Source organism: Limanda limanda, chromosome 3 (assembly GCF_963576545.1).
Source record: "Limanda limanda chromosome 3, fLimLim1.1, whole genome shotgun sequence".
Taxonomy (NCBI): domain Eukaryota; kingdom Metazoa; phylum Chordata; class Actinopteri; order Pleuronectiformes; family Pleuronectidae; genus Limanda; species Limanda limanda.
In genome coordinates this window covers 9,103,947-9,131,021 of record NC_083638.1, presented here as the reverse complement: position 1 = coordinate 9,131,021, position 27,075 = coordinate 9,103,947, and the positions used below count along the sequence as shown (strand labels likewise).

The 27,075-nt window shown below is 44.2% G+C and overlaps 4 protein-coding genes across 4 annotated transcripts in view; 1 reads left to right on the top strand and 3 right to left on the bottom strand.

Annotated features, from left to right (window-relative positions):
- The window catches only part of tnfaip8l3 (tumor necrosis factor, alpha-induced protein 8-like 3), an 18,818-nt gene extending 17,652 nt beyond the window's left edge, over window positions 1-1,166 (bottom strand). The window contains exon 1 of the mRNA XM_061068429.1: window positions 843-1,166. Coding sequence (XP_060924412.1) covers window positions 843-888 — 46 coding nt within the window. The 5' untranslated portion in view covers window positions 889-1,166. The remainder of the gene's footprint in view (window positions 1-842) is intronic.
- A 9,715-nt stretch (window positions 1,167-10,881) lies between these two features.
- LOC132998629 (aromatase) lies at window positions 10,882-13,669 on the bottom strand. The gene is made up of 9 exons (XM_061068357.1): window positions 13,474-13,669; window positions 13,230-13,380; window positions 12,988-13,142; window positions 12,734-12,898; window positions 12,490-12,604; window positions 12,273-12,384; window positions 12,000-12,162; window positions 11,534-11,775; window positions 10,882-11,154 (listed from the first exon to the last, which is right to left on the bottom strand). The coding sequence occupies exons 1-9, from the start codon at window positions 13,667-13,669 to the stop codon at window positions 10,882-10,884; spliced, it is 1,572 nt and encodes a 523-aa protein (XP_060924340.1).
- A 4,815-nt stretch (window positions 13,670-18,484) lies between these two features.
- gldn (gliomedin) lies at window positions 18,485-22,387 on the top strand. The gene is made up of 10 exons (XM_061068891.1): window positions 18,485-19,051; window positions 19,730-19,781; window positions 19,877-19,894; window positions 20,019-20,117; window positions 20,611-20,712; window positions 20,804-20,929; window positions 21,252-21,335; window positions 21,426-21,551; window positions 21,672-21,822; window positions 21,922-22,387. The coding sequence occupies exons 1-10, from the start codon at window positions 18,485-18,487 to the stop codon at window positions 22,385-22,387; spliced, it is 1,791 nt and encodes a 596-aa protein (XP_060924874.1).
- A 1,575-nt stretch (window positions 22,388-23,962) lies between these two features.
- dmxl2 (Dmx-like 2) overlaps window positions 23,963-27,075 on the bottom strand; it is a 35,109-nt gene continuing 31,996 nt past the window's right edge. The window contains exons 49-54 of the mRNA XM_061068723.1: window positions 26,907-27,034; window positions 26,501-26,578; window positions 26,294-26,385; window positions 26,147-26,199; window positions 25,828-26,045; window positions 23,963-24,987 (exon numbers count right to left, since the gene is read on the bottom strand). Of these exons, the coding sequence (XP_060924706.1) occupies window positions 24,778-24,987; window positions 25,828-26,045; window positions 26,147-26,199; window positions 26,294-26,385; window positions 26,501-26,578; window positions 26,907-27,034 (779 nt within the window). The 3' untranslated portion in view covers window positions 23,963-24,777. The remainder of the gene's footprint in view (window positions 24,988-25,827; window positions 26,046-26,146; window positions 26,200-26,293; window positions 26,386-26,500; window positions 26,579-26,906; window positions 27,035-27,075) is intronic.

Below are 27,075 nucleotides of genomic sequence, written 5' to 3'. Positions count from 1 at the left end.
CTAATATAAACTCCTTCAGTGAATCAGTGTAATTATTTACAGGGAAAAGGCAAAGAGGAAGCAATGAAAACCTCCCGGAGACACAGTTCCCTCGTGACCTTTGAACTCAAATTTATCTCGTGGCTGTTTCACCTCCCGGCCGGGATTATTTCCACAGGATCCCAGCTCAACACATTGTCTGCATGCTGGGAACACCGGGAATTTGACGGACACTAAACTTGAACATGTGTTTGTTTTATGTGTCCCTCGTGAAACAAACCCAGTGAACTAGAAAATCTAAACGTTTTCACCCTCCCCGGGTGCAGGAAATAATTTGTCATCATTCAGGACGTGCTCTCTCTCTCTGTCTCTCTCTGTCTCTCTCTCTCTCTCTCTCTGTAGCGGGACGCGTTGAGGAACAAACTGGACGCACGTGTTGGAGCTTGTCTGTTCCTGGTGGCGACTGAACCCGCTCTCATCTGCACAACTCAACAAGGCTCTGCCAGTCACCAGCGTCAGTGTGAGCAGCAGAGATACTGACACTGGACAAAGTGTGAAAGCTTTAAAGTTGTGTGATTCCTGCTTTTTTGGAGCATTAAAGTCTCATTTTTAGATCTGTGAGTCTGCATGGTGAGCAACATGTAAAAGATGATGAAGGTGCAGACCACAACCTGATGAAACTGCTGGAAAAGGCTGAAAATGTTCTGGGAAACAGGAGGAGAGAACTCACTGAGCCTGTGGATGACTGACACACTTCATCATTGAATATATGAGCTTAAAGCCAAGTGACCAGAGCTCGTCAGACACTGATCCTGATGTGGTTGTGGTCCTGAGGCTCAGTGGACAACCCAGTGGACACTCACCTGGACACAGGTCCCCGTCACTCTGCTCTCCGGAGTCTGAATCCATCTTCCCCTGCAGGTCACTCGGAGGCTGCAGAAGCTCTTCTTCGCGTTCCCTCTCCTCTCCAGGGAGTCTTCAGCTTTCTTCACAGCACAGAAATAGAAAATAAAAAATTCTGTTTCTGCTTCTTCTTCTTCTTCCCCTGGTGAAGCTGAACTTCCCTCTCTCAGCCTGGACCACTGCTGCTGGGAGAGAGGAATGATACTGAGCTTATTTGCTGAGCTGTCTTCCTCTTTTCCCTCTGCTCTACCTCCTCTCTTCTCCTGACTCCCTCACTTTCTCTCTCGTCTACTTTTCCCTATTGCCAATGCTCCCTCCCCTCGGTTCTCTCTCTTGGTCCGTCCCCTCTCTGACTCTCCCTCCCTTGTCCCTGCTGCTCTCCTCCTCCTCCTCCTCCTCCTCCTCCTCCTCCTCCTCCTCCTCCTCCTCCTCCTCCTCCTCCTCCTCCTCCTCCTCCTCCTCCTCTTCCTCTCATTCGGTCCTGTCACACTCAGCCTCTTCACGCTCTCTCCCCACTCAAACTCTTTCTCTACCTCTCTCTGTATGCTGTAAGGGCTGTCGCTTCCTCCCTCTCTCTCTCTCTCGTCCTCCCTCCCTCCCTCTGTCTCTGGGTAAGAGTGCTGCCTGTGTTTGAGCAGAGAGTCATTCACGGCAACTTGAAATGCATCTCCAGCAGTAAAAATCCCAAAGCACTTGTTTCCTGGCTGTTATAAAATCAGTCACTTATACTAAGTACACAGCTGTGGTCACAGGTTACTGATCTGCACTTATCGTGTAGTAGGTCTGATGTGTTTTAGGTCATTTAAGTGTAACAGGAGTTTTTGAGGTAACTACTGACATCTGTTTTTGGACAGTTTTCCCATCACAGAACTTTCAAAGCACGTTCCCTATGTTTCCAGTCTTTTCTTTCCTCTCTTCTTCACCCTTTACTTCCCTTTCTTTATACTTTCCTCTCCTACCCATCCTCAGCGTTGGGGAGTAACGGAATACATGTAACGGCGTTACGTATTTAGAATACAAATTATAAGTAACTGTATTCCGTTACAGTTACAAATTAAATAGATGGTATTCAGAATACAGTTACATTGTTGAAATCCGTGGATTACATGACGGTACTTCTCTGTTTCACGAGTTTATTCACTCTCTCGTAAATCCACCGGCAAAGCCCCCAAAGCAGCTGGAGACCAGGGCTGCCGTAAGAGCGCCCGGGCCCCCGGCGGCGTGAAGAAGCCTCACCGCTACCGGCTCGGGACACAGGCCCGGGACCGTGGCTCTGAGAGAGTTCCGTCGCTACCAGAAATCTACGGAGCTGCTGATCCGCAAGCTGCCCTTCCAGCGCCTGGTGAGAGAAGACCGACCTGCGCTCCCAGAGCTCCGCTGTCATGGCTCTGCAGGAGGCCAGCGAGGCACGCCGGGTTCACACCGGACGCTGAAGCGCCGGGCAGCGCTAATAATATCACCCGTTGACCCAGTAGTATAAAAGCATATGTTCACTTGTTGCTCCAACATTAACTGCAACAGCGTCCCAATTTAATGTCATGCATCTTCAAGAACTTCTCCGCTGTTTGCTCCGTTCAATGTCGGGTGTCGAGGGTAAATTACGTATTCTCCACTCAAGCCCCCCCCCCCCCCCCCTCCTCTTTTTATCTTTATGACTGCTTGTGTGTCTGTATGGATGTGCAGAGGGGGGCATTTAATAATGTGATTGGTAAAATTGGTAAAATTAAAACTCCAGGACAACAGAAGGGGAATGCAAACTATGGGATGCATACTTTATCATTTATATCATATAAAATATGTCATCAATATCGTTTAAAATCATTTTTCAGTGTGATTCCTGGAGCGATACGCTCGCGTCAAGCGCAAACAAAAATAGACTCGACGCCGAAACGATCGCTGCACGGCGCGAGGCAGCCTTGGCGCAGGGGGGGGTTCAGCCTCCCGTGGGACCCGCACAGAGGTGGCAGTGGATAGGAGCCGGACATCCAGCTGGCCCGCCGCATCGGCGGAGAGAGAGTTTAAAGTGCTGCTGCTCCACTGACTATAACAACGCCGCAATCATACACTTAAAAAATGCAATGCAAACCGGAAGTATTCCAAGTATTCAGAATACGTTACTCAGATTAGTTAATGTAATGGAATACGTTACAGATTACATTTTTGGGCATGTATTCTGTATTCTGTAACGGAATACGTTTTGAAAGTATCCTTCCCAACACTGCCCATCCTTTCCTTTCCTTCCAGAGGCTACCAAGTCTTGCAGACACTTGTTTTTGATATTTGTCCAAGGACGCTCCAGCATCTAGCATGTCCGCAAATAGTAGACAAGTTAAAAAAAAGTACAGTTTCACAGTTTCCCCATCTGTCTTCTGGGGTTTGATTTCATGTTCCCTCATCGTACGAGTGACACACAGTCACAATGCCAGTGTGTCCTTGAATGCACCACAGCAGATACTGTAACTTATAGAATTTCAGATGAGAAGAAAAGGACATGTAAGCATTCTCTCAGTTTCACAGTGCAGATCTGTGTGGTTTGTGTTATTGTTTTAGCTTTAATAACCACAACTTCAGCTTCTTGGTTTTCTCTGTTCTCTCTCACTGCTCTCAGGCAGCTGTATTAAAACAAAAAGCAATGTTTTACTTCATGCTTTAACGTATGAAGAACACAGCAGGATGTTGGTCAGACGTGTTCACAACAACTGAAAAATGTCCAAAATATACAGCCAAGTTTTTTTTTTTGTACAGCACGTACAAACATCAACTCTTTTCAAGTTGAGACTTCTTTTTCATCATGTGATATTTTCATTATTGGGGCCTGAGCACCGAATAGACAATGAGACAGTGAGGCCCTATTGAAATTGTAAGGATTATTATTATAAGGGCCCGAGCACCAGAGGTTTTCAGGGCCTAGACATGCTCAAATTGTTACCAACCAGGACATTTGCGTTTCTCACATACAGCAACTTCGGAAAACTTCAGGAAAATTCAGTGTTCGTCTGAAAGCAGCTTGGGCAAACTACATCCACCAATCAGCAGAAAAGTTAGTGCCTGCATCCAGCCACCAGGGGGTAATCAAGATGATTTGGCGTTACTTTTGTGAGTTATCATGTCGTCCATGTCTATGTACAGTCTATGGGTGAAACTCTAATTGAAAGTAATTGATGGTAAAGTGTGAGCTGGTAAATCTCCTGCTGTGTTCTTCATATGAGAAAAGCTAAATCAACTTTCAGGACAAATGAGGACAGACTGGGGCTGTGTATAAAACATGTGAAACCCTCTTTATACACAGTCTAACCATCTCTGGGTTGGTTCCTCTCCTGCCTCTCCGGTCTCTCTGTCTGTGAGATGACATGAACTCAGATTCAGACGTGAGGAGCAGGTGGGCGGTCGGTTGGGGGTCCGACAACAGTTGCAGGCTAAACCGTCCCCCAGGTGTGGAGCTGACTGTCGCCCAGCATGAACACCGGGCACCAGATGGCTGAAGCCTGACTGCCCGCTGCCCGGGGCGCTCATATCTTTGACACTGTGCGTGCATGTGTACTTGTTCTGCAGAGTTGTCGTGAGGAATAAAAATATGTTCTTCTCTGACCTGACAGGAAATGAAGTGTATGAAGGCAGAATAACACATATACAAACCTACTTGCACTGAGACAGTCGACCTTAACACTGAGTCTACAGTGTCTTGTTTGCAGAATAGGTATGAGAATTATGGAATATAAATTTGAAGCAGAGCATTATTCTGCAGCACAGTGCAGTCCCCCCGGCATGTGAGCTTATGAGTTTTGGATAAGCCTCACTAATCCAGTTTCTGATATAATCAGCGTGATCGGGGTCTCCATAGACTCGCCCTCAGTTCCAGGGGCCGTTTAGTTGGTGAGTTCTTTTTGTTGTGTAACTACATTTACTGTCAAATCCACTGTGCCTCTGCTGGAGAGGACAAACTAACCACACTACACTAACATGAGATAATGACCTGTGGTGAATGGGGAATTCATATCCACCACACGATGTACAAAAATACTCCATCCCAAGTGAAACTGCAGCATTTTAAAGTAATAAATAACTATAGTACCGTTATTACCAATAAGATGTACTTAAACATGAAAAGCAGTAGTGCAGAACCACAAAGTTATTTCATAATCTGTAGTATTATTCTGATAATGTCTTTTTTTGGTTTCAATTTTATTATCATCCTTTAAATTCTTTTTCTTTCTTTCTTATTTTCATAAAAACAAAACCTAAGATAGGAAAGAAAAACAAAACCAACAACCTGCAATTAAATCTGACAGTATTTTTTATATTAGTTTGAGGTAAAACAAATCTGGTTAAAAGCTTTAAAAAGTAAAAGTACATTAGATTATATACTGTTGGGTAGTTTGAATGACCATTATCCATATACAGTCCTTTGTACAGGAACAGAATGTGATAGAACTGAAGCATCAAGTCAAACCAGATATAATATAACATAACTTTATCTAGAATAAAACTCATTAAAGCACAAATTTCCGCCAAATTTCCCACACATACTAAGATCCGTTCACACTGCCATCCTTAGTGCTACATTCAGATTTTTTTCTCCATCTAATTTTTTTGTGTAGCTGTTGACCCGCTTGCACAGAAGAGCAACAAGACGTCACACGCAGCAAGTTGTGTACAGAAGTAAACAAGGAGAAGAAGTCGGTAATAAACAATGAGGTCAGAGATGTGAGTGTTTAAAGTTAGAGTTTTCTCTTGATATGCTTTCAAACACAGACGGGATATGAAACAGACGTGTCACCCTGAGTGAGGATCTAAAACCTGCCTGTCCCTCCACTGACTGCCTCGGTCGCAGCTGACCTCCATGTTTGATCTGCAAAATTAGGAACAGTATCGATTTACAATGACAAGTCACATTGAATTGAGATACAGAGCGCATGACTGTTCAGACTGCGCAATTCAAATAAATCAAATCTGTTTGTGATTCAGAACCACATATGAAAGTGGCCCAAATCGGATTTTGAGATCAGATTCTATGTGATTTGTGCTGTTCATTAAACAATCAGATCTGGGTCAGAATATATGAGAATTTGTCAGCAAGATCCATTAATTATTGTCTGAGAAATCAAGAATAATGTTAAAGCCAAAGAAAGTTGAAGAAAACGAAGAAGGCAACGAAAAAGAAGACACCGAAAAGAAGAGGAAAACGAAAAAGAAGACGAAAAAAAGGAAGAAAACTAAAAAGAAGATAAAAAAAAGACAGCGAAAAGAAAACGACGAAAAGAAAACAATAAAGAAGAAGACGAAGAAGACGACAAAGATGAAGCAAAGATTAAGCGGGAGAGGATGATGACAAATTGGAGAAAGACGATGAAGAAGAACAAGAAGAAGAGGAGCTTCCTGTGGTGATGTTCACCCCCCGCTCTCCTCTGAAGTTCAATGAGAAACAAATGAGCTGACTCTGCAAAGCGGACCAGATGAAAACAGCATGAGGTGAGGGACGATCTTTGATCCGGTGCCTGTGTCCTGACAGAGATCTTCTAGCGTCTGACTCTTCAGACGCACCGGCCTGATGACAGAGATCCATTCTGGTCCTGAGGAGACGGGACAAATATTTTCTACTGTCTTCATTGAAATATCAGAACACTGAAATCTGATGTTCATACAAAGACACTGTGAGACAAGCAAATGTCTCACTGCATTGTGGGAATATAAGTGTCATCTCAGTTCAAGTAGAAAATGTACAGACAACGTAGAGAGATGAGTACATCCTCAGTTTATCCTTTCTGGTAGGTATCCATGGCAACCAAGGATCTCTTTTAATGAAGCAATAATCCAGCAGGGGAGTGAAACGGAGAGACAATATGGCCACTGGCATTTGAATGTGTGTGTGTGTGTGTGTGTGTGTGTGTGTGTGTGTGTGTGTGTAATCAATCAGTCAATCAGAGCACGTGGCAGGACGGTCCAAAGTTTTCGCTGCGAGGCTCTTACGTGGGAGTTATTTTAAAAGCCGTCCGTCTGGCGTCCAGCCTCCTTGAATCAGTCACGGAGCGATGGAAACAAATGGAATGAGACGGAAAGTATACATCATGAGACAGAACCCACATATGAAGAAGCAGCGAGAGCAGACTGAGACATTCTGCAAGGCGAGCTGTTCACGATTTAATACCTGACAAAAGCTGCTCTGCTGGTCGGAGGAAAATGAATTTCTCTGTCATGGGGATTTGTAATATGCCAACACCTTAAAACCTTAAAACTTGTTTAATGGCACGGGGCATGATGCAACTGACATGTGGGCAATCTCTGTCTCAAAGGCAGGGAAGGCCGACACAGCTTGAAACCACAAGTACTATTCAATTCCCCGTTCAAAATATTTCCTTGACTGACACACACACACACACACACACACACACACACACACACACACACACACACCACCACCACCAGTCGACCAGTAGACTTGAAGCGAACATTACCGCAGATCTATTTCACAGATGCCTGACGTCCCACAGTTTGGAGCCAGAGGAATCTCATTGGCTCGGTATGTCTTCTGTCCACTGGAACTCTCCACAACTTTCTGATGCTTTTATAAACTGTGAAGACACACAGGAAAACTTTTGAGCTTTGTAAGCACTTTTTTTCCTCTCATCCTCCTCGAGGCTGCAGGGATGATGGTCGATCGCTCCACTAACTTGGTCCAAAAGCAAATTATCACATCGTCAACATCTCCAGCTAATGATCAGTTTGCCATGAAACTTTGATGTAGACCAAACAGATGAAACCATAGACTGTTTAAAGATGGACATCAAGTCTCTACTGCATCCAACTATACAGAGATGAAGGTAAATATCCCAGTGTACAAACGTCACCAGCCAAAGGTCCCGTGATTGGTCCGTGTCCTGTCTGTTAACATGGAGGAGGGCAGCTTATACTGCAGCCTTCTGGGGACCTGTCATGTCCCCAGTTTGGATGGATGGATGGATGGATGGATCCCAGTGTGACACAGATAGAAATTGATGGTGATTGACAGTATGGGGCCCCTTATGTAAGGAAGAGATAATTAAAGCCTCCTTCACCCTGAAGCTACTGTGGTTCATATCAAGTGTTATAATACACACTGTTAATACATGTTTGTGACCTGACAACAACCGTCAGTTCAGCCCTTTGTTGACCTCGGCTCAGGACTGACTCAACTTTATTAGCAGGAAAACACAGAAGTTTGTGGTCGTGGAAGAAACAAATTGAGAGAAGATCAACAAGGAGTCATTTACTGGACATGTTCTATTTTCATCCATTCTAAGTTACTTAATTGTCTCTTGACTCATTTGTGGCTTGAAGCTTTACACACATGAGTTTCCAAATGAAGAAGAAGAAGAAGAAGAAGAAGAAGAAGAAGAAGAATGCTTCCCTGGTAAATTCACTGGATCCCTCTGATAAAGTGCTTTAAGTGGTCACTGCAGACTGTGGTGTATGTGAGAAGATCTCAGTCTGGATGGACGACTGAGGAACGAGGTTAATGTGAATATGATGATTCATCAGCTGTATCCAGGGACACACGCAAAGAGAGAACAGCCTGAGACACACACACACACACACACACACACACACACACACACACACACACACACACACACACACACACACACGTTTGTACTCTTAGCCCTAAAACCAATTCATAACCCTAACCCTAACCCTTTAAAAGAAATAAAGTGAGAACAGGCCAAAAAGTCCCAAAATATTCTCACTAAGTAGGTTGTAGGTTCTAAATGGTCCTTACAAAGGGATCTGTACAAGTACAAACACACACAAACAAAATGCTACTCACCTGATAACATTTGAATATTGTATACACAAACAAACCCACTTGCTTTAGTTGTGAGGACACTTTTGACATAATACATTCCCAAGTCCATTTACCTAACCTTAACCATCACAGCTAAGGGCCTAATTCTAACCCTAAACCATCCCAATCCTTATCCTAACTTGAACCATAACCCTAACCCTAACCCTAACCTTACCCTTACCCTTACCCTTACCCTTACCCTTACCGTAACCTAATTTAAACACTAATCCTGAGCCTAACCAAACCTGAACCCTAACTCTAAAACCAAATCTTAATCCTCAAACAAGCCTTTGAATTTGTGAGAAACAAAATGTCCTTGCAATGATTGTATTGAACCAAGATTTGCCCTCATAACTATTGAAAAACAAGCACCAACACACACACACACACACAGACACACACACACACACACACGCACACACACACACACACACACATACACACACACACACACACAGACACACACACACACACTCACACACACGGGGTAGACTTGTTGCTGAGCCGGTGAAATGCTCATTGATTTGCCATCGTTGATTCGCCCACCTAGCACTTAGTCGGGGAAATGGAGCCTGTTTATTTAAGACATTTCGCTTTCTTGCATCGCTGATTGAAAGCTGACGTCTGACATTTCTGGAGAAACTGCAGCGCACAACTGAAAACCCTTTTTCTGCCTCAATATTTTTCGTCCTTTCCCGGGAATCTCTGTGTCTGTTTCTCAAACAAACATGTTTGCACGGAGCTCCTGTGGTTTTTAACCGTCGACCTCTGAAGGGCCCCAGTGCTGAAGTGGAAGCAAAACAAAGTGAAGCATCTGAGAGTGAGATGAAAACCCTGTTTGCCCTCAGGCAGAGCAATTGAATGTAAAACGATTGGTGGGTTTACTAAGGTGATGCCGATGATGAGACCTCTCATGTTATGGGTTGTAGCGCCCTCTCCTGGCCACATTTCTTGATTTTTTCCCCACTCTCTCCATCAAATATATAGTGTATAATTTTATTCTTCTTCATATTTGTCTGTGATTTTTCATGTTGGTGTTTGTTCTGCTTTCTACATAACTTAAGAAACTACTGTCCTCCAATCATGAAAAGACAGTTTAATCATATAGAAACTTTCAAACAAAAAACTCTAAGGCAGGGGTCTTCAACGTTTTTCAGGCCAAGGACCCCAAACTGGTGGAGAGATGGAGCAGGGACCCCCTAATATATATATTGTATAAAATTGTGTTTTATATTAAACTGGGCCTAGTGCCATGTTTAAACATAGATACCCTGTTATTGTGCATTCAATACTAGCTATTCAAATATATCACGGGTTCATATATTCCTGTTTTTAATTTAAACATGTGCAAGGTACAGGGTGGTCTTGCATACAACACTGAGCTATTAAAGTAATTCACAGATTCATGTTTTTATTTTAAACATTCATGTGGAAGAGACAGTGAATCCTCAAGCCATCTGTGGAAGGCACACATACTCCCACATTAGTGAGATGTCGGACCCTGATGGGTAGCACACAACTGATCTAATCTTGGACGGATGGAGGTTGTCAGGCAGAGGGTCAAATCAGCCTCAAAATATGTTGGATGCATGTTAATGTGTATTTAAAGACATTTAAATTTGTGGAAAAAAAAAAAAAAATTATAAAAAATTAAGAAATTGTCTAATTAATCAAAGATTTCACGACCCCCCTGCAGTACCTCCACGGACCCCCTAGGGCTCGCGGACCCCCTGTTGAAGACTTCTGCTCTAAGGAACTCTAGCTAAAACTCCACAAAAGTACTTGCAATATTTATGTATCTAAAATGAAGAAGGAATAAAAAATGATAAACATTTTAAACAATAAACATTTAAAATAAAATAATTGAGGATGTCTGTTGGCGTTGGTGATTTTTAAACGTGTCAGTTTCCTACTTGGAAAATGCAGCAATTATTTACACGTGATTACGTACTCGTACTGTATGTATAAAAATGAGAAAACGATACCTAATATTGGCACAGTAATTTACATTTAATCCAGTATTAATCTAAACTTTTCACATTAGGCATATTAGTTCCAGTAACAATACAAGTTTAACACTTATTAAATTACAAAAGTTAGCTTTGTACAGTCAATAACCTAGATGAAGCCTTGTAGATCATGTATATATGTACAGTACATGTGTGAATGTGCAGGGGGCGCTAAAGGTCAGAGTCTGGGAGTGTTTGCCAGCTTCCTCTCTGTCTGGGTAAGAAACTCATGCTGAGCTGTGGGGCCTCGGGCTCATGCTCCACAGGCTGCTGGGACAGGTTGTTGGTCTGTGGGAGGCAGGCCAGGGTCAGGCCCTTATGGGGGCACACAGAGTACTGGGAGAGCAATGTCACCAGGATGGATTTGATCATCACCATGGCGATGTGTTTGCCAACGCAGGAGCGAGGGCCTGAACCGAACGGCTGGAAGTAACGTCGAGGAGCCTGGAGGAGGACAGGGGGAGAGAGAGAGGACAGATGAGAAACCATGAAAACTTTACAACAAGTATAAGTCTGTAACACAAGTATTCATGACTCAATATATGTATTAATTATTACAAGGCTGAACGTCTCAGCTTATCTGCTTCATTACGACTGTGTAGGTGTCATTTCATTAGATTTCATTGACAGTAGCCACATTGAAAGATAACTGTTGTCAAATTCTGATTCAAATGAGACTGAATCCTTACTGGTGCATGGGAAAATATGACATAACCCCTTCACCAGACCATGCCCACCTAACACTAGCTATTAAAATAGACTCTCAGTATAAAAGTAAATTTATTCACCTCTAATATAATTAAAAAAAGAAACTTCGACTTACATTTTTCTCAAAGTTGCTCAGGCGGAATTCATCAGGTTTGCAGAAGAACTCAGTACGGTGCATGTGTCCCGTGTTGAGGATGATGTTCGTGCCCCTCGGGACCCTGTAGCCATCGATGACGTCATCGGACAGGGCTCGGCGCATTGTGAAGTCCACCACCGGGTGGAAGCGCAGGCACTCGTTGATGAAGCTCTCCAGCACCTGCAGCTTCTGCAGGTCGCCTTTCTGCAGCTGCCTCTCACCTAGAGCCAGACAGGGAGAAGATATCAATCTATCTTATAGCCCATATTCACAGATCAGAATTTGTGAATATGGTTTAACTAAGTCCGACACCCTCTGTCCTTAACCCCTTAATAAGAGTGAGGAGAAACTACCAAAAAAACAAGGATATGGGATTTTTGTTTGGCTCCACAATTCTTAAATCTGCATGTATGTTTTCAGTATCTGTGTCTTTAAAGCTCCTCACCTACTACAGTATCAATCTCTCGCAGCAGCTGCAGCTCCACATCTGGATTCTGCTTGAGCAGCAGCAGCATGAAGAAGAGGCTGACGGACAGGGTGTCTGGCGCCGCGATCACCATCTCCAGCACGCACTGCACCACGTTCTCCGCAGACAGCTCGCCATGGTTCTGAAAACACGTGGATGTGAACAGACGTTGGGCTGGAAGGGCTTAAAGAAGGAATCAGGACTTCGTAGATTTAACCAAAGAAATGGCAGAGATGAGATTCTCAGACTGACCTGTGCAAAGATGAGGCCTGTGGTGAAGTTGATGTTGTCCAGTTTATCTGCCTGCTCCACCTCTCTCCTCTTCTGCTCCACCAGGTCGCCTATGGCATCATGCAGCTCCTTGCTGTGAGATAACAGACATATAACATTTAGCTGGAGAGAAAAATAACTTACAAACAACTGGAGAAGTGTGATGGTATGAATAATTTAAGTGAGAACGTGGACTCACACTGCCGCCTTGTGCCTCTGGTGGATCCAGTCCAACTTGAAGTACACGTCTGGTTTGATTAACACGGTTTGCCATGTGTCAAAATACTTCAGAATCTTCACCAGCAGCTCTTTCTCTGCAGAGGTCACAACACAGAAGGAGCATAAATCACCTTCATCTTAACTGAGCCGAACTGATGAACTAAAGCTGCCTCAGTCCCGTGTGTTTGCAGCATCTTCAGAATGAACCATCCCTGCCTGCTCACCATTCACAGGCACATCCAGGAAGAGTCTGTTGGAGATGTCGACCACGGTGCAGCGCAGCAAGCTGAGGACGTCCACATGGTCCAAACTGTCCAGGTCATCCAGGTGAGTCTGTGTGGAGGAGACGCTGACCTCCACCGTCTTCTGCAGACCTGGACCTGTCAGAGCTGACACAGAAACACGGTTCCTGGTCTTTAATATTCAGATCCTGAATACCTCGGACCTGTGAATGTGTCTGAAGGTGTTAGAACGTTACCTCTGCTGAAATGGGTGCGTATCTCTTTCCACATTGACACGTTGTTGTTGAAGATGATGCCTCTCTCATACATGCCGAGGCAGCTCAGTCCCCGCTTGCTCCCAAAACGAGACGTGTAATGTCCGTTCTTCAGCACGTGGTGAATGGCTGATGCCCTTGTAGTGAAAATAAAAAACAATGAATCACTCACAGATTGTGAATTAGCATGAGAAATATACCTAGACAAAGCACTAAGGACAAACCTGCTGAGGATGAGTGTCTCCTCTCCATCGATCCAGACTCTGACAATGTCTCCGTACTTCTTGTTGTAGTAGTTGCTGGCTGTGCCTATCCCCGTCCACATGAATCTCACGTATGAGAGAAGTGGCCCCAGACCCAGACAGAAAGCTGGACCTGTTGTATTGAATGACAGTAAATACGCTTCAGCACGGGCACAAGTAAAGAAACTGTGAAGTGTTGAAGCTCGAACACCAGTAGAGGACCCACCTGGCACGGTTCTCCTGTCTGTGTGGCTCCAGGCGACCAGCAGCACACACACCAGCAGGATCAGGGTCCTGGTGGCCACCGAGACCCCCGGTGTTCCCATCCCGGTGGCGTTTGGGGACATGGAGACCAGGTCCCCCAGTGCGGCCCCCAGACCTACAGGAGTCATCGCCAGGTCACAAGCAGGGATCCGGTCCATAGGAAGACTTGAATTTTTTAAAAACAACCCGCACACGCCTGCACAAACGTGATGAAAGCTGCCCCAACAGTGCCTTCCTCTTTATAAGCAGTGGGAGCCGGTTACACGCCAGGTCAGGGTAATGCAAACGCCACAACACTGCAGGGAAAAGGTAAACATTACACTTGTGACCTTGAGGGGCTGGAGCGGTGCCAGCGCCCTTGAGCGAACAGGACTTTGTTCCGTGGGTATGTTGTGATGCGCCGCTGGAACCAGTTTTCACGATGTGTGTATTTGACGTTTCGATGATGAGAAGCAAGCGTCACTCCTCTGAACATCAAAAGGATCTGGTATGAAACGCTGAGGACGGCCACCTGGGCTCTGAGATGGAATCTGGGTTATTGTTTGTGTTATTGTTCAGTTATCAGTCTGGCAAAATTACACTTTCAATTTCTGTCCGCAGGTTAAGACGAGGTTTCTTTCAGTTTTTTTCTACCAAAGGGAGAAAGACATAATAAAGATGAATTTTTTAAAGTTTAATATAGTTTTTTTTAATGATAAATACTGTAACGATCTCTTCTTTAGCTCCCTCGGCCTCTGAATTGTCATAGTATTGACAAGATTTATAATTACCCTCCGATTCCTCCATTAGACTGCCAGTAGATGGAGAAGCAGAGCTGTGATCCATATTAAAGATGTTTACTGCGACATAAGCTGTGAAAACAAAACCATATACTGTTATAACAACGACTCTTGAGCTCTATACTAGGGCCAGGTGGTTATATCATTAGATTTTCTTTTTGGCGTGTAGATTTTCCTTGATTTAAAGTTATACATATGTCATTTCATTTTAGATTTTACTGGCAAAAAAAAAGAAAACACGCAAAACAATGCATTGGTGTTGGAATCCACTCCAAATTAGAAGTGGTATTTTACAGATTATATTCTGGGTTTCTGTCCAGACTTATAACCACTAACAGCACCATGTTCCAATTGTGTTCTTTCATTTGATATAGTATCTATTTGCTTATTTAGTTGCTCTTTTGTTCCTTTGTTGTGTTTTTCTGCTTTCTTTGTTTACATTTGTATCTACTGTGAAACCTGCGAGTAACAAATATTGTAATTTCCATTTGTAACATATATTAACTTGTAATGTGATGTATATATATGAATAAATTAAACACAAATATATATTCAGTCTCAAATATATAACAATAACAATATTGATTGTATTTGTGTTTACATTTAGTTAGTATTATATAACGTTTGAGTAATTAGCTATTGTTGTTTTGTCGATGATGAATATTTTTATGAAGTATTGTCTTTTATTTCTGCATAATTTGTATGTCCACACTGGAGTATTTAATTTAACTTTAATTTAATTAAATAAATACATTTTTATTGCTTCATTTATTTTCCCGTTCCTGACAAACGTCACGCTCTCTGGCTTCGTTCCGGCCTTTGTTCCATTTGCTCGCTGTGTATAAAGAACTCTGTGAATTCACTCACCGCCCACACTCCAGCGCAAGAATGTGAGACGGTTCAAACAGCCGACTGTGTGCTGAGGCGCTGCCTGGAGAACGATGCCCTGTGCGATGGCTTATTAGACCCAGATTGTTCTGCATGATAGCGCAGAAACCCCCCCCATGTTCTGCACAACAGCTGAAGTTAATGTAACCTTGTGTCTGGCCTCTGTGTTGTGGTCAACCACATCTTTGTCTCCACCACATGTGTAGGGATTTGTTCAGAAAGTGAACAAACAAGAGCAACAGAAAGCCAATAAATGTCAGGACATGTATGAAGTCTGAGCGGAATCTGTGACTCCTCTGTTACCTTCTGTTTTTTTACTTTATCATGTTTATACAACAGGGAACAATCCACAAGCATCTTCAGGGTGTTTGTGTGTGAGTCAGGAAATGAACAGTTGACATACGATAGAGACACAGAGGGATGACGTGTTAGGGAGTGGATGTGTATTCAGACAATTGGCAAATACATATATTACATGAAGTCGCAAATATTGTGACTTCAATTCCACTCTTTGTTCACTGCTCTCTTGTACTCATCCTACATAGTTTAACTGGAAAGATCTGTGAATGTCGCGAGGAATATCTATTTCTCTTTGTGTTGAATTCAAATTCAGATTATTTTGTGACGTTAAATATATATATTTTTACAATAAGTGAATTTATTTTTCTTTTCGTTTTCTTTAACGTGGCAAATTGAAGGCTTTAGTGATTTTGTATTCTTTATTCTAACAGTGCAATGAGAAGCAGAGCTGAACTTTGTCTCACAGGCAGAGGAGGTGGGTGGGAGGACTACGTTTGTAGGACGACACATCTGGTCATCTTTCTGTCCTTGGCCCGGAGCAGCAGGACGGACTCGGACCCCTCAGCCCACGAGAGATAAGGCCGCTTTCAAAGCAGCTGCGCCCCAGGGAGAAGGAAACACAACCAGAGGGAGGTCTGCAAGAGAGGTGGCGAATATGTGGACGTGTTGACATATTCCCACAGCATGATTCATTTTATTGGGTCGAAATGATTGCAGCTTTCCAAACATTCAAGTGTCCAGATATGAAATCACCTTTTGACGTTATTGTGGGTCAATTCCCTGGTTCCCACTCAGCAGCGCTCGGAGCTCAGTGAGTGAGAGGCAACAAAGGAACGACCTCAAGCTCTATAGGAGTGTGAGTACGTACACATGCACACATCTGCTGGAGCAATACAAGCTGTCAGAGCCCTCAGTGACCTACAGCCTCAGGCAGGAGCACACACACACACACACACACACACACACACACACACACACACACACACACACGCACACACACACACACACACAAACACACACATATAGGCAGGAAGAGGTAAGAGTGGTGAAGGAAAGCAGATTATTTACTGTTAAAGATTCAGGTCGTGAGCTCTTTTGACCAGAGCTGGAATGTGTGTGTGTGTGTGTGTGTGTGTCATAATTTTTGTTACATCTTTTTCCAGCACAACACTGAACCTGAACCTGTAAGGACCAGTAGAGCTCATGAGGAACACGGACTGGTTTTAATGAAGCAAAACTTTATTTTTGAGGTCCTGGTTAAGGTCAGGTTGATAAGATGTGCATGAGTTGTGATCTGGTTAAAGGGATAGTTCACCCCAAATTGAAACACCCCACAAAACACTTCTGGAGTTTCAGGGGTAAACAGCGGTGCAGCCAAATCCAATACAATTGAATTAACTGGCGACCACTTCTTCAAACGTATAAAAACAACAAGAAAAAACCCATAATATGCCTCCAACACAAAATTAAACCACTCAGAGAAACATAGTGATGGCTTGTGAGAGATTTCCCCTGTGGGGAGATATGAAAGATCATCCAGTTCGCCATAAAGTAATGATCCTTCATCATCTGCTCTCAGTAAAAGAACTGAATAACCACTACACTCTACTCTAAAGGGATAGTTCACTTAAATATGAAACTTCACTCATAACCTACTCACCACTATGCCGATGGAGGGGTGGGTGAAGTGTTGAGGGTTACAGACGCTGTTTACCCCTGAAACTCCAACAGTGTTTTCTGGACTCAAACAATTCACTCCTCCATCAGCATAGAGGTGAGAAGATAATGAGTGAATTTTTAATTTTTGGGTGAACTATCCCTTTGAGGTTAAGGTTTTGGTTCGGCTGTCTGCCATGAATGGAGTCAATGCAAAGTTTTAAAAGGATGACAGCACAAACCTCTTAGTCTGTGTGTGTGTGTGTGTTTGTTATATGGGGCATAGCATTGTAACAAGTGCATGTGGGTCAGCTCCATGAGTCCAGCACTTCACCATGTCAGCAGACAGGCCAATTTACTGACTTGGGCAGTTACAGAAAACCCACCAGCTACACATACAAGTCCAAAAAGTAAATTACAGCCTTTCGCAGTGAAGACTGCTTCAAATACTGCCATCCTGTTTCATCTTAAACTGACATTTTGTACTGACATTTTGTCAGTTTAACCACAGATTGGCCTCAGATTGGACAGATTCAAAGCAATGGAAATGGGTCGTTGCTACAGTTGGTGAATGGAAGCTGTGAAGATGTGACTCAGGGAGAAAGCAACGCATCAGGGGGCGACATGGAGGAAGGAGAAGAGAGGGCATGAAGAAGTGGAACGAAAAAATGACGGTGATGGATTTTGATGGAATGGGTTTTCTTTTCACTCGAAATTTGGGTTTGTAGTAACAATATTCATACAAAATATAAGTACTGGACTCCTAGAATATAAATAAACGTCGTCTGCCAGTCGGTCTGTCAGGAGCAATGTATGCATTTGAGTGTTTTGTCTGTAAGTGTGTGTGTGTGTGTGTGTGTTAGTGTGTGTGTGTCTGTGTGTGTGTGCCGTCTGCCCACGGCGGTGCAGTAGAATGGGTTGTGATGAATATAAATCAGGTGACTGAACAGGCGGGGGTTTCTTCCCAGACAAGCTCGGAAGATTGTGTAATGCCCACTCCTACATTACTGGTCTGAATGCACGCACACACACACACACACACACACGTACACAAAAGCCCTTCGTCCACTTGGTGAACAACACAACAAGCAGTGTATGTACCAGTCTGCCTTCAGATCGACCACCCGGGTGGAGCTCACACAACGCAGCTGACTGGACTCGATTTTGAGCTTTCAAATAATTTGGACGGGACCTTGACTTTCATCTGAAGATCTCCTTCTTGTTGGATTAGTGCGTCTTTAACTGGTTTGGTTTGAGTTTTGTTGGCACGAGGTGATAAAGCTTCATCTCTGTAGTTTGAGATCTGTGCTTTTACATTCACTGCTGGACTGGACTTGTGTTCCCCTGTGAATGCAGTGGCTGCCAGGTGACCCCCAGAAAAGAGGAGGTGAAGAGGTGACCATGTGGATCCCGACACCGAGCATGACCCTGCCTCAGCGGCTGGTTCTGTACGGGACCTGCATTGTGGCGCTGATGAACTCTGTGGGCCTGCTGGTGCTGCTGGTGCGGCAGAATCAGCAGGATGCCAGGCTGGAGCTGACGGAGGCGAGGCTGGTGCAGGTGGAGCAGAGCTCGGTGGTGGAGTTCCTCCAGGAGGTGCCCAGGGGAGCGGCCGGGCTACGGGCAAACCCGGGACAACCTCCACAGTACCAGTACTCCAGAAACAAGAGGAGCGAGGAGCTGGAGAAGGAGCTGGAGAAGGAGCTGGAGAAGGAGCATCAGCAGGAGGTTCGGCAGGAGGAGGAACCTACACTCTATCCGCAGGAGGTCAGCCAGGAGGTCAGCCAGGAGGTGGGAGAGGAGGCAGAGAAGAAGATGAAGAATGAGCTGAAGCACAAGCACCGACACAGCCAGAGTTACCACAAGGCCCATGTGCAGGACGACATGATGATGATGATGACTTACTCCATGGTCCCGGTGAGATGAGGAACCTGCTGGTCCACTGTTTCTATACTGTAGGAAGAACTGTGTACAGCGATGACTGATGCAGAATCACCTACTGGTTAAACTGGGTAGTGGTCCTGGGACCATCAGAGAGCCTGAAGGTTCCACGTGAATGTTTTTTTCTTAGTTTGCACTGTTAGACAATACAAAGTGAAGTAAGGGACGTTACAGTGACACATAATCTCAAGGCTCTGTGTTGTAGAGGAGCCCAAGTTAGTTTTAGGGCCTCAATTGTTTCAGTTTTTACTGTGATCACATGGTGCATTTTCCTAAATAACTGCTAAAAATTAAGCAGTAATTAAGAATCAGACAATTCTAAGAATTATAGTTTAAAGTGATGTAGTTAATGTACTTCTGTACTGTGCAGAGCAAATATTATTTGTTTGTACTTCAGTTCCACTGGATTTCAGAGACAACATATTGTAAGTTTCACTTCACAGGATGTATGTGACATCTTCAATTATCAGTTACTTTGTAGGTGAAGTTTATGAAACAGGATTCATGGTTAGGGATTAAAAAGTCAACAATGAAAATACACTTTTTATGGTGGAGCACTACCTGGATCAAAAAGTTCATGTTTGCTCCAGGATCTCTGTGTTTGTTAAACATTTGCTGCGTCACAGTGTTTGAATGTTTTCTCTTTCTCTTAAGATCAAATTGTTGATCGACATTTGCAACAGCACCAAAGGAGTCTGTATTGCCGGTATGTGTCACCAATATACTATAAACTTTGCACTATACTCATGTCCAAAATATCCCTTTTCATTCTCCTGACATCTTCATTACTTCTTTTTGCAGGACCCCCAGGACCCCCTGGTGAGTGAACTGGATCCAAATCTAATGAAGGCAGTTTGTCTCCTTTGTGGTTTAGTGACCCACATCTCTGCCGAATATGTTTTCCATTCAGCCCCTGGTGAGGATCTTTTCTGTGTTTCTGTAGGTTTGCCCGGTGCCGACGGTTTGCCAGGCCACAACGGCACTGATGGCATCCCGGGACTGAATGGACAGCCCGGGGCTGATGGGAAAAGAGGGAAAAAAGGTAAACAAAAAGTGAAGCTCTATTCTATTTTAACTCGACATCCTTTTTTTGAAATGCCTCAGGCGATGTTGGCCACTTAAAGTGAAGAGCGACTGGTACAATGTGGTAGTAACAGTAAAAGGTTTGAGAGGAGCCATGGGTTAAAATATAAAATAATAACTTCAAATCATACCCACACATTCACGCAGTTTCCTGATCGGTCCTTTTGCTGAGAGAGGACATTTTTGGAATGGTTGAAATCTCCAAACTGCTGCTGTTCTCTCACATTCTCCACTAATATTATGCATCTTTGTGGTTTTGGGCCTGAGCTGAATGAACCGGATCTCCCTCTATTCTCCCACCTCGCTCTGTTCTCCTCCTCAGCCGATAGCAGTGATTCACCCCAGCAAGTCAATGGATTCATTCATGTTGATAACGACAGCGAAAAGTGAGCTGAGGTTGTGAATGCACTGTCTCTCTCTCTCTGAGCTGTTTTACAACATGTCCTCCACAGGCCCACCAGGTGAGACAGGAGAGCCGGGTGAGAAAGGAGAGCGAGGAGAGTCTGGTCCGACTGGAGAGCAGGGACAACCGTCCAATGACGTCATTATTGAGGGCAAGTAGACTTCTGTCGACTGTGATATCCTCATGATGAATCTATGCTTGTAGTCAGATGGTTTAGATGTTGTCCACTTCCCTTTGTTAAGGTCCTCCTGGTCCTGCTGGTCCTCCAGGGTCTCCTGGGCCCGTGGGCCCTGCTGGACCTCCTGGACCTCAAGGGCCATCCAGGACAAGGCATCACAGAGCCCACCTCCAGGCAGCTCACACCCTGGGTGAGAGGCCTTTTTTGGCAAATGAACAAATGATATTGAAACCTTTTTGAAGCTTTTGATCATCTTAAATAGAAGATTGAAATTTTCTATCATCGACAGTGGAGTGCCAAGACCCAACAGTTTTGATTCTGCCCCAAATTCCACAAACTCATAGATATTAGTCCCATTTATGATCAAGATCCCTGAATTATTTATTGAGAAATTGACAAAAAAGTTGAAAAATGCCTCACAGTGTTAAAGAAAAGTGAAACCGTTTCCTGGATCCAAACCGAATTGCAATGTATAAATACTTAGTAACACAAGATTAAATTGTTTCCAACAGGGCTTTTACACGCAATTCCAAACGATGGAACTTCGACTGTGAAGGAGGCTGGGAAACGACAGGAGGAACCCACCAAGAGGAACGGTGTGTTTCCAGAGAAATCTGGCTACTATGGATACATACTGTGTGGGTGGAGATATAAACATCTGAGCCGGTTGTTCTGTTTCCCCTCAGAGTGTCTGATCAAGTCTCTGATCAACCCCAGGAACGTGACAAAGATGGAGACCACCTTCGGCACCTGGATGAAAGACACGGCTCAGATGAACGATGAGCGAATATGGGTGGCAGAGCACTTTTCAGGTAGGTTGACGACCAAGGGCATTAAAACAGAGAGAAAAACCACGAGTCATTGTATTTCAAACCCAGGAAACCAGAGTATACGATCTCTGAGTGTTTAACCAGTTGCGTGCTCTTGCCCAGGCCGCGTGGTGAAGGAGTACGAGAGCATCGCCTCCTTCCAGAGCGACACCAGTGACCTTGTTGATGTCAGGAAGTTCTATCAGGGCTGTGGTCACACAGTTCACAACGGATCCTTCTATTATCATATCGCTGGTACTTCCAGCATCGGCAGGTAAACTGAGACACAGTGTGGTGCTGAGTTAGACGCTCTGCTATTGTGTCTATTCTTTCCCTCTATCCCTGGTTTACCAACTTGCCTTCTGGTTCACAGATTTGACCTTCACACCAAGAGGCTTCACACTCTCACCATAGACAACGCTTTGCACCACAGCCTGGCCTACCTGCTGCTCAACTCCAAGACCTACTTCAAACTGGCGGCGGACGAGAACGGCCTGTGGCTGATCTTCGCCTCCAGCACGGACGAGAGCATCATGGTGGGCCAGCTGGACGAGAAGACCTTTTCCGTCACCACCTACATAAACACCACCTACCCCCGCACCAAGGCCGGCAACGCCTTCATCGCCTGCGGGGTCCTGTACGTCACCGACACCAAGGACACCAGGGTCTCGTTTGCGTTTGACCTGCTGAAGGGGAAGCCGGTCAACATGACCTTTGACCTGAGGCCTGCGGGCGGAGTGCTGGCGATGCTCTCGTACAGCCCGAAGGACAGACACCTGTACGTGTGGGACCAGGGCTACGTCAGGCTCTACGTGGTGCACTTCATCTCGGATGAGTGAAAAACTGACGGACAACCGGCACGTCAGCCTGTCGACAACCAAGTGTTCACCCGTCTTTAGAAACCGCTCATATTTAGGTTTCTGTAAGAGAAACGTTCACATCAGTCTCATCCGTCCTCCTGTCACCTGTTGTTAAAAATCAGTTTCACTCAATGAAATCAGTTTGATCAATAATCATTATGGCACTGTCAACAAATAAATACTGCTGTATTTATATCCTATCTGTAATGTACATGTGGGATTTTGGAGTAGCTAACAGAGGGAAACTTCTTTTTTATCATTTTGTTTCAAACTGTTTATACAATTTTAACTTATAATTAACTTGTGCTCGTCCGTGTTGTTAGCTGTTACTTTATTTCGTGTATTTGCATGGCAGTGATCTTTTATGTATTTTTATACAGATGAACATGTCACCACCACCACCCCCCCGGCCCTTTTCCCTCTTCCTCTCGGCAGAAAATTAAAAAGGAAACAAGTGTCAAATCATCCTGATGAAATAAAAAGAATTTATTCACTTTACAAAGGTAAAACTCTGACCATGACCTGTTCTCTCTCATACCTTCAGGCTCAAGTGCCCTAGTAAGTGTTTACCCATGATACTGGCTTGTTTTGCATCATTACATGTACACACACGCACACATACATACAAACATACATACATACACACATGCTTCGGACACCAGTAGGACCATTGGTAAAACACAAACGATACATACAGTACACATAATGGGCAGAGAGAGGGAGAGAAACACAAATCTCTTTAATAAATACCATACATACACTTAACAAAAGTTACAACTTATCCAGCTGGTATGATACGAACAGAAAAAAAAATAAAGAAATGCTTTAATGTTTGTACAAGCTGTTGTGATTATATTTATATATATATATATGTTTAAGATCATTTATATATATATATATTTATTTATATCATTTATATATTAAAACTATTTCAAACATTTTACCACTAGGCCAAATGAAGCCAGACATTCATTTGTATATAACAGGTTCTTCTTCATTAACCTATTGATTGGAAATAAACTTTTAGTGTGTCCGGAATTTCGAGTGCAAATATCTAGTTCTTATGGACGAAACAGTAAAAACAACTAGCGAGGTAACACACACACTTATACACACAGTCGACTGTGTTGCACTTCTCCCAGTCAGATACAGTAAAACCCCTTACATTCCTAAAATAAAAGGCAATAAGTTAAATAGTTTGACGGAGGAATGGCCAAACAAACAAACAAACAAACACAAACAAACATATAAATAAATTAAATGATAAAAAATAAAATGAATCATCTTGTGCAAACTAGAAGTGAACCTTTGTGTTTCTGCTCTGTGGGGGAGGAGGGGGAGTGTTTCAGGTTTGGACAGATGGAAACATTGAAAATCACAGTCACAGGAGTAAAACACATCATCTTCCAAACAGGAATGTTCTAGCAGTGACGTTCGCCACACAAACAGGCAGGGGAGGGCAGGTGAGGGCGGGTGAGGGCGGGTGAGGGCAGGTGAGGGCGGGTGAGGGCGGGTGAGGGCAGGTGAGGGCAGGTGAGGGCGGGTGAGGGCAGGTGAGGGCGGGTGAGGGCAGGCGTGACGATGGCGGACACAGCAGAGTGAAACACACGCTCCAGGACCGAGCCAGGCCGAGCCCACGCCGGGAGAGGCCAGAGGGAGTGATGGGCAGCCAGTAGGGGGGGTTTGGGTAGGGGTGGGGTGTCACTACAGGAGCGATGCACCATCAACTCTTTCATAAGGACCGAGAGAAGCCGGGCAAAAAGGCTGGGGCAAAGGGAGGGAGGGAGGGAGAGAGGGGGGTAAAAACCATTGAAACAAAATGCAGATTCCAACAACTCGCTTCACACTGGGAAACCACTGACTTAATAACAAACCACAGTGCTGGTTACAGTAGATGCTAAGAGATTTCAGCTGTGGGCACAAAATGACAACAGTTACACACTTTTAAAATTTTTGCTTGAGCACTTTTACAGAGCACTATCAATAGACCTGTGATTGCACCGCGTCACGAGAACAGGACATGCATAGCTTCCCTATGGACACACTCTAAGAGTCGAGATTCTTCGATAAAATTACAATAAATCTAGCTTTAAAATCAAGTATGATCACTTCAGCTTGTAACTTTTGCTTTCAGCCTTTGGGGGGGAAAAAATATTTGCAGCTCCGTTTGTCAACCTGGGTTTGATTTACATCGGCGGGAAACCCGTGAACACTGCACACTCGGAAAGATGCCAAAAGCGTGGTGGTCTTTTGACTAAGTTGTCCCCCATCCGTTTTACTACTAATGCCTAGTGAGTGTTACATAAGCTTTTGGTGTTTTGTCTTTCTGTCCCTTTTTCTCTTTGGACCATGGAAAGTGGAAGTGGGCTTTACAGGACGTCCACCAGGCTGCTGGGGATGTTGTAGCGGTCGGGGAGGACCCTCATCTTCAGGGTGCCGTCCGCTCCACAGGTGAAGATGCGATTGCCGGGCCGCGTCTCCACCTGCATCACGCCGGCGCCGATGTTGCGGAAGATGGACTGCTTGGCGTGCTCGCTGCTGAAAGAGTGCATGAGCCCGTGGCCGGCTATTTTCCACACCTGGAGGCAGAGAGAGCAAGAACTATGTTAAAAATGTTCTTGCTTTTTTATCTTTGAAGAGCCTGATTACAGTTGTCAAGTCCCAAATTCATTTTGAATGCTGTGGTGTAAATAATCATTTCTTTTTTTAATCTTATACAAACAAGATAATTATGTGCATTGGGAACCTCATAATATCTGCGAAGTAAAATCATAAATTGCTTGTGCACTGAACACCACAGGGGTAGGTTATTTATTAGTCAGCAAGAATTCCAATCTATGAGATTCTAAAGTGAAATTAAAACTTGATTTGGTGAATTCTCTCCACTTGTTCACCCAAGATATTTATCATTATGAAAAAGTTAATATCTTATACACACAAGATAAATAAATATCACCATTTGGGTCTTAAGGGGCTGTATTTATTTAACTAGAGACACATGTTCATCAAATTAAAATGATACATGATGCTTCTTTAATCTGATTAGAAGCGTTTCCAGCAAAAAAAAGTTTCTTGGTGTTTTTTTTTTGGTAGTCTACTGATATTTTATCAACCAATCAACTATAATTACCAGACTTATTGCTGATTTTTAAATGCAATTTTGATTCATTATAATAGATCCACTTCCATTCCACCTTGGAAACTCACATTTTGTTCCTAAAAAATATGCCCAACATCAATTTTAAGCCCTAATCTGTACATGTCATTGAAGCTGATACTAAAGAAACATGTGGATACAAGAGGTGTTTTTCTGATCTTATCAAGAAGTTAATTGTCTCCAATAAGACATTGATCCTCAGTACACTATCTAAGTAAAAGTGAATGTATGGCTGTCAGGTCAGTGACAGAGCCTGAGTCACCTTCATGTTGCCCTCTGCGGAGCCGGTGACGAAGAAGTCCTCGAAGGCATCCAGTGCCAGGGCCTTGATGGCTGAGTCATGGGCCTGGAAGGTGTGGAGCAGCTGCCTCTGGCGGATGTCGAACACGCACACAAAGCCCTTCCTGCCTCCAGTGATCAGCAGCTGCTGCTTGGGAGCGTACTGCAGCACAGTGGCCCCGTTCTCATGGCAGGGGAACGCTGAAGAGGTGGGTGGGGAGAAATGTGAAAGTGAATCACCAAACAACTGCAGAGGGAAAATCATTAAAGCAGGACTGACTGAAGGACTTGGGATGTCTTACCGTGGACCATGGTATTGCTAGGTGAAATCAGAGTATCCCACAGGCAAACATTTCTGTGGACAAATTAACCAAGGATAGATTTCGTCAGTCTACGCTAACAGAAAGAGGATTAGTGTGTGTCTAACAGTGGTGAACTCCAGTACAGACCTGTTATCGCTGGACTGGCCGGCTGTGGCGATGAGGCTGGAGGACGTGATGAAGGCGAAATCACCGCAGGTCTTAGTGTGGCACTGCCAGCTCTATGGGAAGGAACAGGATGAGAGGGCATATTCACTTTCAAGAATGAAGGAGAGAAAGTGTGTGTGTGTGTGTGTGTGTTGGGCTGGTGAACACAGAGCTGGGAGGTGAGCTCACCAGGTAGGGTTTGGGATTGGACGATGTCTGGTTGACCTGCCAGAGACTGAGGAAGCCTTCTCCATCCGCGACTCCACACTGCAGGAATAACACAGAGCAATCAGAGCTATCACACCAAATAGACTAAACATAGACATTACAGTTTGTGTGTGTGTGTGCTTGTAGTTCTATCCTTGTGAAGACCAATCTGATAATTAGACCTTATGGAGTGAGGACACTTTGGGAAAGGACATTTGGGCTGATCCTGGGATTTCAAAGGGCTGTTTAAGACTGTTAAGACTTGGGTTTATGGTTAGAATTATGTTTGGGTTAAGCATTTAGTTGTGAGGGTTACTGTTAGGTTAAAGCGATAGGGAATACAACATGTCAATAAAAGTGTGTGTGTTGTGTGTGAGTGGGCATCTACCTTATTGCCCTGGGAGTTGAAATAGAGCCGGGTGACTCTGGCGTTGCCGGCTTGTCTGAAGCAGATAAGCTGCTGAGGTCGGTTCCATTCAAACATTCTGACACTGCCATCCTGAGCACCCGTCATGTCTGACACACAAAAACACACACACGCACAGATATAGGGAATA